The sequence below is a fragment of the Lepidochelys kempii genome, chromosome 16 (genome assembly GCF_965140285.1).
Source record: "Lepidochelys kempii isolate rLepKem1 chromosome 16, rLepKem1.hap1, whole genome shotgun sequence".
Taxonomy (NCBI): Eukaryota; Metazoa; Chordata; order Testudines; family Cheloniidae; genus Lepidochelys; species Lepidochelys kempii.
The window spans coordinates 19,363,021-19,382,491 of record NC_136395.1 but is presented as its reverse complement, the minus strand read 5'-3'; the positions used below and the strand labels follow the sequence as shown (position 1 = coordinate 19,382,491).

Sequence of the window (19,471 nt, the reverse complement as noted above, 5' to 3'; positions counted from 1 at the left end):
TCTGATTACCCCAGAAATGGGTTTAGTTCTAAACCTACCCATACAGCTCCTAGGCTTTAAATTGTATACTTAACTAACCAGCTGATCACCTAGCAATTCAGATTTCAAATTTTAGGCACTACTCACTTAAGGGAGTTTAGCCCCACCTTTATTCTCCCAAATAAACAGTTTAACCATGCATTTTTTCCTAAACAGGCGATTGAATTTCCATTCTACTCAACTAGGCAGTGGGGTTAATGGGAAACTTTCCTGTTGTGTAACTGGTGTCATTATTCCCTACTCCAGAGCCCACCTGCTTAGTTAATGACTTAAACCTAGGGCTAAATTTGCATCGCTTGACTGACCCAGAAATTGAGGATAAAGTAACCACTTTGAAGTTGGCCTGTATTTAAATAGCTCTGACTAAAATGAATGGTCTAAAGTTTTCTTTGACATATAGCCTTGCTAACTTCAATGAGGCTATGTGGCGTGCAAGCCAGGACAGAATTTTGCCCTATATACTTAAAAGAAAAGTCAGCTGTTACATTAAAGTCTGCCCCGCCGTTATTTAAATCAAAGCAGCAAATGAAATCACAAGAAGGGACACCAAACATACCTATTACAAAACAGGAGAGCTCTCTCCTTTGTCTAGTCAATGGGTTTGATTTGAGACCTCCAGATTCTATAGCAGGTTTGCCCACAAATCCATCTGACTAAATAGTGAGTGTGCAGCCCTACCTCTCCAAACACTGATTCTGAGTGCTGCCTGCACACATCAGAACATGAATCTGGTTCACTTTATTCATGAAGGGCTCCCCAGTCCGCTTTTCTGAGTTGCTTTAAAAAAGTATGATTTATCCAGTTGTTTTTCTGCCGGGATCTTGTTCCACCCTTTCTTACTCTTGCAGGGCCTTTTTTGAAATGCCCCTGTACATGAGCTCTCCTTTGCCCTGCTGTGTTGGAATAGAGTCCTTTTGATTAAATAATTCATCCTGAAATATAGATCTTGCATTTTCAATTGCAAATGTAAATTCCAGAATTCAGTGGTTTTGGCTGCTCCCCATTGCTCTAGCCCCTCAGCTGTTTGACACTTTCATTTGTCTCTCCATAATAGTATCTCCCTGAGGCTGGGTAATCATTAGTGAAAATTCTTTGTAGTTTCATGGGCAAGGGGAATGACACATTAACCCAGGAGTCTTCTATCACCCCACCTTTACTCTTGCATTGGCATATTTTGGCCAATATTTTGGCTTTCCAGAGGAACATGTTTAGATCCCTCTACCAAACTCCACTGGGTGGCCTATGTCTTGTGCCAAAGACTTAAATCCCATTTACACTGCAAAATAACCATGTTTAAACATGGTTGTGGCCAAATTGTTACAAATTTTACTTCTTTTAAGAATTAGGCTAGATATCTACCAGGGTTATAATATAACTTTTTCTGTCTGCACAAGCAAGGAAAAAGCAAATTATAGCATGTCTTGGACAAAACCATGTTTAGAGGGTATTTTTGTAATATAGATGGAGCATAAGGTAGAACCTCCATCCCTATGTAGCCAGTAAAGGTAACTCATACAGTTGGAGGAGTTTTCCTGAGGAATTGCCCAGCATTGCATTTCCCATCTCCAGCCAGCTTGGGGAGTGATGCATCAAATTAATGTCAAAGTCAAATTCCACAAGACATGGTATTACGTTGTACAACTGTTAGACCACCAAGCAAGCCTGAGTTCATTATATCGAACACTGCGTACTGTGGGTCCTAGATTGATGTGACCAGATTGTAATCCCAGCAAGAACCATCGTATTCTGGTGCTTCGAGCATTGGTCAGGAAACCAGGAACTCCTGTGTTCTAATCAGGCTGTGCCTCTGACTCACTGGCTAGACATGAGAAAGTCACTTAAACTCTCTTGACCATTGGTTTTCAAACTAGGGAGCTCAACAAAGTTATGAAGGGCCGCAAAGTAGGGCACAGAGCTGCGGTGGGCCAGGGCAGGGCAGAAGCGGGGAGAGCACACAGGGAGTACCTGGGGTGGGCAGGGAACACAGCCCCACTCAGCGCTGTCCCAGCACAGCAGCAGCCTGGTCCCCTCCTGCTCTACCTCTTACAGACTGCTGAGAACTCCTTGCATGCTCTCCCTGTTGCTGCCCTGCCCTGGGCGCCTGGTCAGCTGCAGCCCCATGTATTTTAAACTCCCTGGAGCCTGCAGGAGCGAGAGGCTCTGGGCAAGGTGTAGGAGGGAGAGGATCCTTGGTCTGCTCTGAGCCACACTGCCTTTGGGCTCCAGCTGGGTTCCGTTGCTACCATGGGTGTGAGCTGCCCAGTGCCTTTGATGAGTCACTTTCTGCCTCAGACAGATGGGAGTTGAGAGGCACAGCAAAAAAAAAGTTTGGGAACCTCTGTTCTAGATCTAATACCGAGGTGATGTGTAAGGCAGTGTAATTTATGTTCCCTTACATTCCCTTGCAGAGCTGGCTGGCCTTGCAGGAATCAGGATCCAATCTTTCATGAGAAACTCCCCCCGCTCCATAAGATGTTTCCTCAGTGAATGAATGCAGAGGTCTTTCTCCACTCTCTCATATACTGAATCAGTCTTCTGTTCTGTATTTATTCACAGACAGGGCGATCCCATCTGTTATAGTGTTCCTTTTTACCTCCACGTGGTGTCAATTGTTTGCAGTTGGCTTTGATGGTTTTCCATGGACTATTCTGGGATGAGGCAAGGGTAGGCAGTTGAATAATACATTACATAATCAGATAGCTAGGGAGGGGTGACAACACCCTCACACTTCAACAGGTCTCACTGAGACATATGATTCCCTGCTAACTAACTTATACTCCAAGACCATGAGGGCATCATTTTCAATATAGGTACATTATTCCTTAAATATTACCCGTAAACGTATCTCACAATGATTATAGGTATTAATAAGTTACAAGCTTTCAGTAGAGACCTCACAAGTTACCCTTCATGGATAATAGCATGAAAATGCTGTATTCGGTGTAGTGAGTTTGTCAGGTCTGAGACAAGAGTTGCTTGTAGAGAACATCGACTTCTTTACCAACAATGGGGATCTGTGTCATGGGTTGGGGTGGGGGTTGAGAGAGACCCACACTCATCTGGACATAGCAGAATGGTAGAGGAGGAGTCAGTAAGGGCTCTCTCTAGTGGGTTTGTGGGAGGAGATGATCCAGACCATAGTAGCTCAAAGCGGGGTTGTAAAAATCATGTAGTTAATGTTTGTACAGCACTTTGAAAATATAAGGCATTGAGAGTATGTCTATGCTACAAACCTAAGTCAACCTATATTAGGTCGACTTATAGCCACTGCAGTAATTAATGCGGTGGTGCATGTCCACACTACCCTCCTTGGGTCAGTGGTGCACATCCTCACCAGGAGCACTTCCACCGACCTAAGAGGGGCAGTGTGTGGACCTGACAGGCTCCTGGCAGGTTCCTGCCCCCACAAACTCCCAGTTCCTCACAGGGAGTGGAGGAAGCCGCCTGGGGCTTCTCCCCTACCTGTTCCCTGTCAGGGGCTTCTCGCCCCCGGGGAGCAGGGTCCAGCTGTCCCAGCTTCTTCCTCCCAGCTCCCACTCCCGCCATGAAATTGACAAGACAGCTGATGTAAGGGATACAGTGTCTGCATAGAGACTACCTTGTCCAAACTACACCAACATAAGCCTTATGCCTCTTGTGGAGGTGGAGTTATTATGCTGGTGTAGTAGGGTACTTACATTAGTGGGAGGAAGGCTGTGGTGTAGACACTGACATAATTAGGTCAACATAAACTACCTTATGACAATCTTCCTGATTAGGGAACAGTTCACGATAGCAATCCTTGTTATCCACTTAAAATTTTGCTTATGTATTTACCTGGCTTTTTATTTAGTGGCATCAGTTAGTACCAATGATTTCCAGGCCTAGACATCAATATAAAGTATGTGAGATCCCAGGCTGAATGGGCAAAGGGTGACAAGGGTGACATTGGGCTCATGGTTTTGAGTCTGGTGTGTTCATTTGTGTGAGAGAGTTCCTTGACTTGCCACTTTCTTGTCTGTGATTTTATGTCCATTCACCAGAAGGATTTAAGGTGGTAACCGCTAATATCTTCAGGAATATAGGGTGTATGTGTGTTTGTTGTTTTGGTTATGTACTTTTCATTTTATCAGAGAAATGTGCCTGGTTTTGAGAGAGGGCTGCAGTAGCCTGACTGATAGGCAGTAAGTGTTTTAGTGGATCTGTTTAATCAAATCCAGTGGCCTGTCAGCTAGGGGTGTGTACTTTGTAAAAGCAGAATTGGTAAATTCCCCCTCCTTGCAGAGTAGTAAACTGAAGTTGTTGGTATGAATAGCTAGCACGACTCAGCAGCTCTCTAAATTAGACATAGAACATTCTCCCAGAAGGGAAATCAGCCTCCTTCATCTCCCATGTATTTCAGAATACAGAACCATGTAAGTTAAAACATGATGTATATTATCTGTGATAATCATAGCAATTCAACTCTTTCCTTCTGGACCTTTTTATTTATTTATTTTTTAATCAAACCCTCCCTCAACCCCCAATAAATAAAAAAGACTCAAGTGTTTAGTTTCCTAATATTTTGTCTGCAGTGAAGTCAGCATAGAAAATTAGTGTCCAAAAAGTTGTAAAACAAAAGACTATCCTATGTTTCGCCTTTTAATCATGTAATTGCTGAGTGACATTTAACTCTAAGGCTTTAAATTACTCCTCTGTCAGCCAGCCTTCTCCTTCTGCCCCTTCTCATCCCTCCCATCCCCAATCAGCCTGCTTTTGCGGAGTAGTGCTTTAACTACACTGAAGTTTGGCTGGGCTTCTACATATTACAGCAGCGACACGAAAGCAAACAATTCAAGTATTTGAGAACAATGAAATATGCATGGCTATCTGTGACAGCCCTATAAAGCAGGGCAATTAGCCGCGTAATCCCAGAAAGCCAAGGCGACCGGCAGCCCATGGTTCCCTATTAGTTAAATGCTTTTTGTACGTCCTCATCCCATCAAATCAACTAACACTTCCTTTAATTGGTTCATGAATTATACAGCTCTGCTGCATTATAATTTAATCACCAGTAAACATTCCTGGGGCCCACTGTAAAGTGTATAGCGCTCATTAATTCGTTAATTTCAGCAGATGGAAGAGGAGATTGGATGAACGGTGGCAGTACAGAGCGCCTTGGGCAATGGAAGAAGGAAAAAAAGGTGGGGGGCCGTTTATGTTTTTTAAGGGCTGTCAGAAACTCAATCTGTGAGCTGTCAGCAGCTTGGACCCATTTCTTCCCCCTCCTTCCCATCCCTTCACCCCACCTACAGCTGAAAGTGACTGACGGATTCATATGGAGGCTTGTCAACCCGTCTTTAAACATCAAGCCAGTGGGTAAACCGAGCCCAATGTAAATTAATTCTTGTCTTACGGGCCCCCCTTTCTCTGTCCCCATGAATATTTCATGGCAGGAAGCATAAATATTAATTCTAATAGCTCTGCACAGTGGTTATTATTTCTGTTTTATGACAAATATTCATAAAATATTCAGGACCCTTTTTTAGAACATTTACACACTTGGTTGTGAAATTTTCCAGCTTCCTGGGGACACAGTAAACATATTGGGGTTCTCTTGATGGACCTTTTTCCCTCTTAATTAATACTACTTGATATTAATATTTAATCAGATTTAGTTTTTCTTTTCCCCAGAAGTGAACCCTATTAGATTTGAGGGTTTATCTGACAGTATTTAAACAGATAATTTTTATTCCCTACGATGAAATTAGTTTCCTTTGACACACATATATAAAATGACACATTATAATCCACTCTTTTATTTTTCCCAGTACACTTTTTGGTGTCAATTCTTTTGTATTTATTTATTTAATAACCAAATACCCTACCAATAACAAAAGCTAATGTTTAATGCGTTCTCCCCTCCCCCCCCAAAAAAATCATTCAATGCAATATTACATAGCAGCAACAAGGATAAAACATTATTTTTGGTAAATTTGATTGTTTAAAAGGGGGAGGGGAATATAGCTTTTCTTTGTTAAGCACAGGTTGTGCCAGTGAAAAAGGTGCAGACAAGTAACCAGGACATCAACTGTAATATGAGTTTGTTGGTCCTTAACCCTGGAATTCTTGCACTGCTCAAAATTTGCTCTGGAGAATCTAATTATTGGAGGGGAGCACGGTCAGCTTCTAAGGAAACATTAAAATTGCATTTTTGGGAATGGATTCAGATTCCTGACCTCAGGCCTTGAGGAAGCAGAGGCTTTAGAATATCTGAGAGGGAATTCGATTAACCTTACAGGTAGGGGAAACTGTGCCAGCTACACATTACTCTGAAGCAGCCCTGCTGCCATCTTACTCTGTGATTCATAAAGCACCACGGGAATGAGCTCCAGAGGGAATGCAAAGATGCTAGAATAATAGCTGAGAGTAAGAAGAAGGGAAAGAATAAAAATGAGGGGAAAATGTAAAGCAGTTTTGGATGGAGATACTAATGCATCCAAACCCCCTGCCTATTAAGGGTAGAAAGGGTTAAAACTGACTTCTCAAAAGAAGCTTTAAAAATGTATTGAAGACCCCAGAATGGAAACATTTGCTCTGTATTTGTGAGTGCTTTTCAATGTGCCTATGGAACATTTACACAACAGATAATTCTTCAGACCACTTTTGAATTGAGTAGCTTTCCCTGACACAATAAATGGGACCAAAACCTCAGCTGGTGTAAACTGATACACCAATTTATACTAGCTGAAGATCCAACTCACTGGTTTTGTAATATAAATCAGCACTGATGGTAATTACATAGGAAAGTTATATTTGTTCTCTATGAAAAGATGGTCTTGGTACCCACTATCAGTGATGCTGAGATAACAGAGTGGTGTGCTGTGATGTGGGTGGGCCCATGACATTTTGACTCCTTGGGCTGCTGGAGATTGAGCACAGCTCGGAAGTGATGCTCTTGATCTAGGGGAGGGAGAGCCATCTGACTCCGTCATGGCTCTGCCCTACTGATTCATATATAGAGCAGCATGACTGCAGCCACAGAGGAAGTTGTTCATCTTGTTCTCCTGGCCAGAGGCCAGGTACTGGGAATAGTGACCCACTTAGCTTCCTTTTGTAGATATTTGACAGAAACATAGCTGTTGAAAAAGAAGAATCTAGTGTCTGGAAATAGCTTGATATCAAATGAATTATTATAGGATCTCGATGACAGCTTCACTTTCGTTGATTAACCTGTGTCTTAGATGTTATACAATGTATTCTTCCCTTATGGTTAAAGCCTAGAGGCTAAGATTGCTTCCCATAATAATACCCCACATCTTTCATCGAAGGATCTTGAAGGCATTAATTAATTAAACCTCCCAGCAGCCCTCTTACATAAGTAAGGGATAAATACTTCACCCATCACTGAGCAGGATGCAGCAGCGACACTTAGGACAGGAAATAAAAAATACAGTGTCCGGTCAGTGGTTCAAGCACATTAAAAGATTGGTGGGATGTGTACCAGTAGTGGAAATATGTACAGCTCAACTAAGGGGGACATAAGCAAGACAGACAAAATGGGGGGAGGGGAACATATCCCTCTTGTTCCTCCTAGTGGGTGCACCTAAGTATCCAATTGAACTTTCAGAGGAAATTTAGGGATGCAGAATGTACAAAAACTGAAATATGGCCCGCCTATTTGAGCTAGCACCCTGATTCTTGGGGGGAAAAAGCATCATCTGACCTTTAGTGACCACAAGTGGTCAGGACCTCATTTTTATATCTCAACCAGAAGATGGCATCTCATCCCAGACTAGTTTCAGAGTAGCAGCCGTGTTAGTCTGTATTCGCAAAAAGAAAAGGAGTACTTGTGGCACCTTAGAGACGAACAAATTTATTTGAGCATAAGCTTTCGTGAGCTACAGCTCACTTCATCGGATGCATTCAGTGGAAAATACAGTGGGGAGATTTATATACATAGAGAACATGAAACAATGGGTGTTACCATACACACTGTAACCAGAGTGATCACTTAAGGTGAGCTATTACCAGCAGGAGAGCGCGGGGGGGGGGGGGGGGGGAAGAGAAAACCAGTTGGAGTACACTTCAGTCTCTTTGGTCACTCAATTACAGACCTAAAAGTTGCAATTCTTCAACAAAAAAACCTTCAAAAACAGACTCCAACGAGAGACTGCTGAATTGGAATTAATTTGCAAACTGGATACAATTAACTTAGGCTTGAATAGAGACTGGGAATGGATGGATCATTACACAAAGTAAAACTATTTCCCCTTGTTTATTCCCCCGCCCCCACCCCCCACTGTTCCTCAGCCGTTCTTGTCAACTGCTGGAAATGGCCCACCTTGATTATCACTACAAACGGTTCCCCCCTCTCCCACCCCCGCTCTCCTGCTGGTAATAGCTCACCTTAAGTGATCACTCTCCTCACAGTGTGTATGGTAACACCCATTGTTTCATGTTCTCTATGTATATAAATCTCCCCACTGTATTTTCCACTGAATGCCTCCGATGAAGTGAGCTGTAGCTCACGAAAGCTTATGATTAAGTAAATTTGTTAGTCTCTAAGGTGCCACAAGTATTCCTTTTCTCATCCCAGACTACTTACTTAGCCAGACCCTACTAAGCTACTTAGGCCTGACGTGACCCAACATGGGGTGGTATGGCTGTAGGCACTTCCCACAGTTATTTGACAGTATATATTTCAAAGATCTCCTTTGAAACTTTCTTCAGCTAGAAAATTAAGGCATGGGGCATTCAATTTAGCCAAACCCAGCAGAAATAGCACAGGGAGATAGAAAGTACATCAACCAGTGTCAACTGAGCCTATATTGCACCAGGGCTTTCTCACCACTTTGGCTGGCCTATGGTGTTTCCATGCCTGCCTTTCAGAAATGTGTGTGAGCACCATCTCTGAGTTCTGCTGGTGGGGACTGCTGAATCAGCACTCTCTCCAAGAGCCCAGCCTCACCTGCTTCTTAGCCAGCACTGCCTTTTATCTCAGTTAATGGAACTGTGGCTATTACATTTCTGGAGCCAAGTCCTGCAGCAGAGTTCCTATCCCCAGCGAATTGTGCCACAGGTAAAGCCAGTGTAAGCTGCTAGTGAATTTAGTTCTTTGTATGTCCCATCAGATGTATGGTACTTTGCTAATGTCTTCGTTTTCTAACTTCCCAACACTGATTTTGACAAGCTCTATTTGTCTGTCTGCCTTGGAAAAGTTGGTTAGTTTTTTGTTTGTTTGTTTTTCTCTGTCCTGAAAGCGCATTTCAGACTCAACTCGGGGTGTTTAAATATCTGATAGTAAAGTTTGCTATAACTTTAAGATCACACAGGAATCTGATCCTTGCATCCTCCTCCTTAAAACAGACTGATGTGGTGCATTGTAAATTGCAAGGAGCGCTTGCTAATTTAGTAGTTAATGACAGTCATAGACAGTGTTTTTCTTGCCCCTGGAGAGGTTTTAGACACAGCTGGGGTAGATTTGCCACTATCAATTATGCACAGTTTTAAACAAGAAATGGCCGGCAGGGGCCTCTTTTTTGTGTGGTGTGCAGAGCGTGCAGAATGGGAATATTGCAGCTGCTACCTGTGTGCAAGAGGGAAGATGTATAGGATTTTTTAAAAAACAAGAACAAGATGAATAGCCCGCTATTTTTAAAGTTGCTGTTTCAACTTAAAAGTTAAAATGCTGCATTAAAAGTGGCAAAGAATTTTTTTAAATCTAGGCTTTCCAACTTCATTGCAGGAGAACTTGGTCCATCACCAAGGCTGTCACAAGAACACCAATGGTCTTGTGTCATTGGTCCTAGTCTGTCTGTAAATGGTACCCAGAAAGGTAGCATTCTGCATGGATCTTTCTATCTGAGATCTTTCTTTTTATTTCTTAATAATGAAAAGTTATTTATTTATTTAGATCTGTTTTTAATGTGCTGATCAACACACTCCCAGACAGTAATTAAACAAAATGGGACAGATTTGGTCTCAATTACACTGGGGTAAATCTGAAGTAAAGTCAGTGTAAATACTCTGCATTTACATCACTGTAACAGAGATCAGAATCAGACCCATGGTATATATAAAATGGCACAATACCAATAGTGGATTTTCCCAGCCATCAGCCCCAGAACCCCACTCAACTGCTTTGTCCCAGGAAAGCCTGGTAGAACAACTAGACTTAAATCCCAGAGCCAAAGACTGTTGACTGAGAACACATTGCCAGCAGCTCCCTCTTATTTTAAAGTAGGGAACTATTAGTCTCAGTGCCTCAGCTGACTGCAATGCACCATGGTATCACTCAAGAAGAGAGATGGTCTCTAGATAGGCAGGCCCAAGCTATTTAGTGTTCTGTAGGTTGAAACCAGCACTTTAAACTTCCCCCAACCATTAATGGTTGGTTAGGAAGACAGGTGCAATGTGTTCTCTGTGGGAAACACCGCTTAGCAAGCAGGCAGCTTGTTGCCCTTTCCAAGTAGCCTTACGAGGTAGCTTCGTGTAAACGCATCACAATAATTCAGTCCTGACTATATCCATGAAGAGGGAAAGGTTGACACTTTCTTTTCAAGTCCAAGTGAAAAAAACGTTCTTGGTAGCTGCTACTGCCTGATCATCCATCCCCAGAAAGGGATCCATCAGCAGTTGGAGAGCCAACAAGATCATCAGGTTGCAAAGCTTCATAGCAAATTGTGGGAAAATCTCCTATTGGGGGTGCTAGTAACAACCCTGTCAGTACTTATGGTTGCCTGTAAGAGTTAGCCAATATCTATGTGGTATGCTGCATATGGCACGCCACATTAATATGTATTACATGCACAACATGAATATTGTACATACTCTATTCTATCTGACTGTTGGGTAGTTATGTTAAATCATATAACTATGAATTTTATTATGCTTTCCCCATATTATGCTGTTCACGCATGTATCCTATATCGTGTATCCTATAACACTTTGTACGGTTGAACTCTTTCGTTGGCATAGACAAACACAAAACCCATCAGAAACCAAATGTATGAATAGTATGTCCTTGTACATTTCGGAGGTATCTCCATGGCCCAATGACACCTGGAATTTGATATTCAAAACAAAGATAAGGGGGGAGCGATAGCTCAGTGGTTTGAGCATTGGCCTGCTAAACCCAGGGTTGAGAGTTCAATCCTTGTGGGGGCCATTTAGGGATCTGGGGCAAAAATTGGGGATTGGTCCTGCTTTGAGCAGGGGGTTGGACTAGATGACCTCCTGAGGTCCCTTCCAACCCTGATATTCTATGAAAGTGCAGGACCGTATAGAAAAACAAGATTAGAAACTGGTGGGTTGAGGCTGGGTGATGTATAGAGTGCTTTTAGCATATAAACTATCGTATAAATACATGTAGTCTTGAATGCATATTTTTGAAGCAGAACTATCATCTAAGGTGAATGCTGCGAGGCTGCTTCCCAAGAGGGCTTGTACGTATCACTCCTTTTCATGTTCTCCTGCTTTGTCTTTGACTAATAAACAGTTTAAGCTTGGCTATTTGGTCTCTTGAATATTTTTAATTTTGAATCCTGAGCATAGCCAAGCAACTGGCTATACCTAGTTTACTTAAATTTCACTAGGACATATCTGACTTGAGCCTCAGACAGTTAACCCTCATCTGTGCCTCACTTTCTTCTAGACATGGGACAAGTTCTTCAATCACACCCGCCAAACTGGAAGAGATGGTGATATAAAGCTGAGTGTCGTCATCATCCTGAAGACAATGTATGCTGTGGTGGTTCACTAACCCTCTTACTGATTCCATATGCAGCATATGGTGCAGACAGGCCAACCGCATAGAAACCTGCAAAACTCAACTTGGGGGCATCCTCAGGGCAGATGAACAACTACACAATACAAACCTCTGTTTGAGTCGCTCCGCTCCTTCATATCTTCCTTCGCGAGGGTTCACGAAGTCAAGTCAAGACAAGTCAGTGGCACTTCGTGCTCAGTGGTATTGATGGGAGCTCTGTGGAGCGTCGGTAGTGCTCCTAGAGCTGCTGCTGTTGTGGCTCTGATGTCAGCTGCACCAGCAGAGAGCGCAGCATGTAGATTCGTCATCCCTCAGCGTTGCTCATAAAGAAAAAACACAGGCTCAGTTTGGTGGAGAAGGCACTCGGCCAGGTTTATTGTCGACAAAGCACGGTACTAGTGCCCTGGCTCAATGGCTATCGGTACACGAAACACATGTATGCCTGTGACAAGGTAGCGGCTCAGTCAGCATAACCTAATGCTGTTCTGTGGGCCAATACAAAGATGCCCCTCCTTCGACTCTCCTTTTATACAGTGATACAAACAAGTTACGCATTACCTTCCTTATGTTTTTCATTATTATCCTGTACCTTGTACCTGCTAATTTGAAAAAAAGTCCTCAACCATTAATCTGTCATTCCATCCTTATCTTACGAGGGGTCAGTGTGTTCCTGTACCCTTTTTTGGGAATTTGTATACGTAGTTATTTGAGAACTCTGGGTGTTCTTGTTCCAGCCTCTCAAGTCACGAATGTGTTTACTTGGTTAGCTAATACCTGGTGTGTTACTATTCTGCTAAGGCCAGGACTACTTTGGTTCACCCTGCCAGCTATGCCTAGGGCTCCAGCAAGGCCTACAGTAGTTGGCAGTTAAGACAAATTTGACATGGTGACCTCATTTTTGTTAGTCACCAAGAGAAGATCCACCAGCACAACCAGGGAGCCTCTAACAAATGGCTAGCCTAAAACCAAAGTGACTGAGGGCAAGAAGATCTGAGGACTCTAGAGGCTGCTGGAGATGTTCTGGAACAATCTTCTCAATAATCTTCCCAAAAAGGGAAGATTTCAGACAGAACAATAATTGGAGAGAACTTCCATGTCAAGAGATATTTCCTTGAGCAAGCAACTGATCACTTATTTAAAAGAAGCTGGCATCTTGCCTCCTGAAGAGGAGATATTCACGGTCTATACCAACAATGGTCCCACTGCTTCTCCATTTGCCTTCGCTAGCCAAGAGGAACATAGATCTAACTCACAAGTCACAGCATAGAGCGCCCACAGCAGATCAGTGAGTGACTCCAGTCACAATTCAAGTATAGAACGTTTTGTTTGTTGTGCCACCAGTCATGACTCTACCACTGTAGAAACAGATTGCTTTGGCACAGTGCAGTTTTATCCACAAAACAGCATAAAAATTCCTCGGGATGAGAAAAACTTAACACCATCACTAGATGAAAATAACTTGAATTAACCAGGTTGTTCACCAGCCAAAACAGGTGTGGTGATCACAGCAAGGTGGATGTAAAGAAACCTTCCTTTGCCTACTGCATGACTATGGCACATGTTTCCTGAAATGCTTTGTCACAGTTGATCCAGTTTGGAATGAAAATTCTACCACCAATGCTCTTGGCAGGATCCTTCTTACTCCATGAGTCACCGTGAAGCCATCAAAATACCATGGTGACTTATAAGGCTTCAGACAGCAAAGAGGCTGTATCAATAGCAAGAGCAAAAGATGACTGTAAGAGTCCTATTAGACAATCAATAGTACTCTGTCACCAAAGCAGCATTCTTCCCCAGAGCCTCTGCAAAACCAATAGGTTCCCTCAAAGTCCCAGAATGGAGCAACAAAAAAGTCCTTTGCCTTGACAGGCAATGACGGTTACCATCAATCTTATCAGTCTGTGGGACTTAACCTTACTGCTGTGCCCTAACGCTCTAAGAGATTAGATTGGTAATTTCAGATACAGTGAGGAAGAGACAGCGTTCTGATATCTCTCTCACCTTGTTCCTTTTAACTGCTTTATTTATTATTTCATTACTTAGGAAAACTACTAGATTGACAGCACTGGATCCTTAAGTCTTCCTACCATCAGTGGTATATGTACTTCCCTAATATTGCCTGCCAACATGCCTGAACTCTGACATAAGGGACCACCACTCGAGGAGAGAGCATAGTGTAGTACCCATGACCCAGTCGATCCTTGGCCTGTACACTGAGACTGCCAACAAGACTGCCAGCCTGTGGTGGTGATTTTTGTGATGGGGATATGTTTCCACTGGGAACTGAACTGAGACCCTACAAAGTTACGTCATGTAGGACACCAAACAGCAATCGATGCTAATAACTTTTGGTCACTACTGAGCTAGATGAGATTTGAATCAATGATGTAGAGGGGAAAGATTCTATGTGCTGCTCCCCCCAAGCCATCCAATCTTCTATTAGACATCTTATGCCATCACTGTTGGATGTTTTTCAATGACGTATGGTTGCATAGTTAAAATAGCAGCTTGCCAGCTCTGAAATAGAAGCAGTACCAGATGCTAATCCATCACTATAATGTATTATTATTCTTTGATATTACACTACTTTTCCTTGCCTTCCTGCCTATCAACCACAGTGCAAATTTCCTATGGATAGAAGATACAACACATGGCAACACACAAAGACATGATGATTCCTAAGGAGAGCTTTATGGAGTGTGCATATATAAAAGATATTACATTCTTCAAGGGTAAGGGGCCAAGCAATGGGCCCAATCCAGTGTCCTTTGGGAGTCTTTCCATTGACTTTAATGAATGCTGGATCAAACTCTGTGCTTTTTAAAATCTAAGGAGGACATAATGTTGTATCTGTGAAGTATTCTAGACAGAAGTCTTACCAAAATATCACTCAAACAGTTGGTGGGCTGAGTTAAATTACCTAACCAAAATCATAGCCTCTTGAAGAAACTGACGCAGGGCTGGAGGTTGGTGGTGTTTTCCAGAAACACTTTCCTGAACAGAAAGAGAATGATTATGTGCCCAAGATGTGCATTATACAGTGGATTTATTTTAAAAGTCTCTCCCGTATTCCCCATTAATGGGCTAGGTTGGACAGCCCTTAATCACATGAGTAAGCCCCATTAGGTTGTACAGGAAGACCCTATGTGTATTGGAAATATCTCTCAAACTGTTATAATCTTTCTAGTTAGAAGCATTTTAACTGCAGTCACTAGCTATATATATTTTCTCTTTTACATTTTTCCATTGAATATATTGCTTATGAGTGATGAGCCCTAGAGATTGATATAATCCTTATCCACAGAACATGTACGGTATGTACAGTTTGGGCAGGGCAATGCAGGCTTCTTCACACCACATGTAGGCCTAACCCCTGTTCTGAAAAGGCTGTCAGATTTGATTCTGTGATGTTGTATGGTAAATTCTGTCATGTGTTGTTTTGGGGAAAAAAACACATCTTAGAAAAGATGTCTGTAGTCTCCTACATCTTCCCCCTACACTTTTCTTTAATGGTGACACCAGACTGGATAATAAGAAGAATCTTGTATAAAAAAGATGAGTCTCAGACAAGGCTTTCAGAGTTCATTTTGTTTGCAGCTTTTTAAGTACAGTTTTTAGGCTCTTCTGTTTCAAATACTATAATATTTTTTGAGTTAGTAACTATGAATTGCGACAAGCTTTCTTGATATGCCAGGTTATAATCCTTTAACTGTTCTGTTTATTTCAGAATATAATAGGGAGCTGTATCAATTATCAGGGCTGTATAAACATTGTTCCACTCTACTAGAATATTCATCTCGAGATATATCATCAGATGTTACCTATTCTGACAATCACATTTTTGTGCCATTGTTGGGCAAGAGAAACAAAGAAAAACAAAATGTTAGAGTGTAAGGGATAAAAGAATGTTGGAACTATGATTCTTTTCCTGTCTTTAGAATCTCCGAGATCTTGAATGTTTTATTCCAGCCTGTTATTTTGTTACCACAACGTGAACAGAAGTCATTATCTGTAAACATTTGAAGAGAGAAATGATTTTCATAACTTTAAGTCCTACAAAGAATTCTAGTGATCTGTTATATGCATGCCAAGGTAAAGCTCAGCCTTTCATCTGGTCTGATTCCAGCCAGTCAGTGTAAAATGTTTCTTTGGTGAATGTCTAAAACATACAGTATCTTTTGTGAGGCAGACAAAAATCAAAATAGGAAGTCTGCCCTCGAAGGCAGAAATTGTTGTATTGTAAATAAATCTACATTTGAAAGCCCACAATCCTTTTTTTTTTTTTTTTTTAAGTTTAGTTCCATAAGTTTGGAAGGATTTTTTTTTTGTTCTTTTAAAAATTCCCATATGAAAAATTTCCCTTTATGTGACATCAGCACAGTCTGTGGAATATCCCACAGCCTAGTGATTTATATCTACTCTTCATAAATGTATTTGTGAGAATTTTCTGCTTAAGAGTTTATGAACTTGAATATAAAATTAATAAAAACATTACAGTGAGGTTAACTGACTTAGGAAGATAATTGTACGACCGGGGCAACTCTATTTGTTTCTTTCAGTTGATACAACAGTGTAGCTCAGGGGGTTGGTGTTTGGAGCACGCCTTCCAGATTGGACCCCAGAGGTGAGAGAGCTGCTCCTCCACCTATTTTGTCTTGGTTCATGGATCATATCAGGGCTTAGGCAGAAGATGGATGTCAGGGTATCAAGAGTGAAGCAGCACTGCACATGCCCAGAGACAGAAACTTAGGTGCCTCGGGAACTTCGACAGAAACTTTGACAGAAATTGTAGGTGTCAGGTGAGTTTAGGTGCCTGTAGAGTTAGGTGACTGCCAAAGAGAGGTTTTGTGGATCACAGTGGTGCCTAAAACGGGACTTAGGTGCCAAAGTCTGGGGTTTAGGTGCCTAAGTACCTGTGTGGATCTGGATCTAGGGTCCGATTTTTACAAGTGCTGAGCAACTACATCTCCAGTTATAGTTAATGGGAGCTGCAGGTGTTCACCCTCTGAAAATCAAGCCCTAATTGTCTGTCATATTGGCAGTCTCAACAGAGGAACCAAGTGTTGAATGCACCATGGCAACCAAACTCCCATAGCAGTGGTCCCTCTGGGTCAGGTTTGAGAGAAAGGACAATTCTATGCTGGCACCAAACAGTGACAATTAGTATGTGATGGATTCCAAATCTGATTCCATACACTGCTACAGAAGGATGTCTGGGGATGGAGTTGCAGGAGTGGGATGTAGGAGGACTTGAATGCTGGGGCACTGGTTGGAAGTAGCCATACTGCAATAAAGACAAAGAGATAGAAAAGGGAGAAAAAGACAAACTGGGCTCTACTTAAGATGTCCACTGGCACAAACACTAACAGTCATACAGTGTTGCTGGGGTTTTTTACGGAAGAAATTGTAGAATAAGGGAGCAATCTCCATCCTGCAATTGGAGATGCTGTTACAAGCCAAACTATTTCTCTGTCCTTGAGAGTCCACTGAAAGGCTAGCCATTGGAATGATCTTCCATCTGGCTCTTGCAGAATATTAATATGACTTGAACTGTGAATTGGGTTTAGAGAGTGGATTCTGAGAAGGTCCAGAGGTAGCACGGACTACTGGATGGCAAAGGAAATGTGAAACCCCCTGACTGATGTATGCTCAGCCTGTGGAAATCAAGTATGAGTCTGCACTGTATTATTTGTTATACGCTGGTAATATGCTTGGTTCTGTATAGGACACGTATAAAACAGTCCCCAGCCCAAAGAGTTTATAATCTAAAAAATATAAGAAAGACCAAGATGCAACGGCCAAGCTGAAGAAAAGAGTTTCTTTACATGCATTATGCTTTTTGACATTGACCTCGGGGTTGTTCAAAATTATTTCCTTTCTCATTATGTGTGCATTCCTGTAGTGTAAATATTAATTCATACTGTGAAGGCCACAGTTACTATTCTGAGGATGTTAATGTTGTTCCTTACTGTTTGTCTACAATTAGGATATTTTTCCTGAATCTCCCATCTGAATCTGTCATGGAACGTCTGGCTCAGCGGATGATTGATCCAGTCACAGGAGAAAGGTTAGCACTAATGTCCCGTGTTTAACAATTTGTAAGGCTGCCCAGGTGGGTGAGGTAATAACTTTTACTGGACCAATTTCTGTAACTTCGTAGGGCTGTCAGCAAGACAAAAGCTTCTGACAAGCTTCGTAGAAAACTAAAGAAAATCAAGTGGACTGTGCTCTTGCTTAAGGATACCTGAAAAGGAAAAGGTCATTCATCGCCCCTCAGGTACCAGCTCTCCATGAAGGAAGTTCCAGACCTCAGCTCAGTGCAGTTTTAAATCTCTGATATCAAAGTCCATAGCAGCAGTTGATCTAACTTTTACATGTTCCATGAAAACTAAAATGGGTGGCAAAATAATGTTTAGGGATGATAATGCTATAAACCAGACTGCAATAATGGAAGGCTTTCTAACAGAGGCACCTGGAGATCTGGCCGCATTTGATTTCCCCAGTCCCACTGATGGCTTCTTGTGTTGTGAAATATTAATGCATTTGTCCCTCAATAGATCAAGCTTTTATTTGAGCCACTGGATATGAGCTCAAGTTTCATATGTGACAGCTCTTCGTAGTGGCAGTCACTCCAGCTTGGTGGGGTCAGTGATCTTCAGGCTCTACTGATCGATCCATCCTAACTGTTCTAGGAATAAAGTAACAAGGAAAACTCTTCCTAAATTCCTTCCAGAAGTGGTACTTGAATTGCACCTTACATTTGTGCTTTATTTTTGTAAGTAGTACATCAATTTGTGAGCAATATTAAACCCCTATGCTGAGAAACAGCAAAACAATATTTTACTTTCCTGGTAGATTTGGATTGTATGTCTTACTGCCTTCCCAATGCTGAATCAATAACAAATGCTGGGAACCTTCTAAATCCTAGTCCTAAAGGGTTAAAGGCATAAATACTGTATTTATGTCAAAGTGGTACACTATTATTCAGACATTTCACTCTAGGTGCAACATGTAATTTGCTGTAATTATTCTCCCTCCTTTTGTTCTAGTAATAAGTGACACAGTTATTCAGCAGAAGTTAATGCTATGAAGCAAATCTTTGCATTTCTTATCATTAGGATTAGTCTCTACAGTATCTGCTCTAGTTAACACGCTTTCAGGCTTTAAGTCTTGGTTTTAGTCTTCCCAAATTCATTGTGAATTGATGGAGGTATGTTTTAGATGCTACATCTAATCCTGGGCATTATGCTACTGCAGCAATGGATCCAATGAAGTGAAGGGAGTAGGCTAGCCCTCCATCGTATTCTAACTTGTACTAATGTAGGATGAATACACAATATCCAAGACAGTGTCTTAACTGGACTCTGCTTTTCTTCTTGGTTTTGTATTTATCCAACCATCTTATCTACGTGTAAGTCTCTTGCACATAAGACTATTTTCAGGGTGATACAGTGAGAAGGACGAAGTTGTTTCTTCATTTGAGGAAAATAAATAATTCACCTGAAATAGGACTGTGGCATCAGTTCTGAGGACCTGTTTACAAAGCAGTTTTTAGTGATCTTCACAAGGCTGTATCATAACTTTGCAACATGGGTAAAGCACATTTTGGTTCCAGCTACACAGGCAACCCAAACTCTGCTACAGCATTGCTAGGGGGCTCAGGTTATAAAAATGTTCCTCTGACTTACTAAAAATTGTGGTGTA

General features: G+C 41.8%; 2 protein-coding genes across 9 annotated transcripts in view; one reads left to right on the top strand and one right to left on the bottom strand.

Moving 5' to 3' along the window:
* Positions 1-19,471, bottom strand: part of GFI1B (growth factor independent 1B transcriptional repressor) — a 528,613-nt gene that overhangs the window by 183,191 nt on the left and 325,951 nt on the right. The gene's annotated exons all lie outside the window — the stretch shown is intronic.
* The window catches only part of AK8 (adenylate kinase 8), a 125,644-nt gene that overhangs the window by 104,365 nt on the left and 1,808 nt on the right, over positions 1-19,471 (top strand). For 4 of the 8 annotated variants that reach the window (XM_073313852.1, XM_073313856.2, XM_073313850.2 and 1 more), the window contains one exon: positions 17,754-17,834. In XM_073313852.1, coding sequence (XP_073169953.1) covers positions 17,754-17,834 — 81 coding nt within the window. Of the gene's footprint in view, positions 1-11,653; positions 12,588-17,753; positions 17,835-17,927; positions 18,045-18,324; positions 18,543-19,471 lie in introns of those variants that run through there. The other 4 variants (XR_012155214.2, XR_013634755.1, XM_073313857.2 and 1 more) reach the window with 4 other exon arrangements.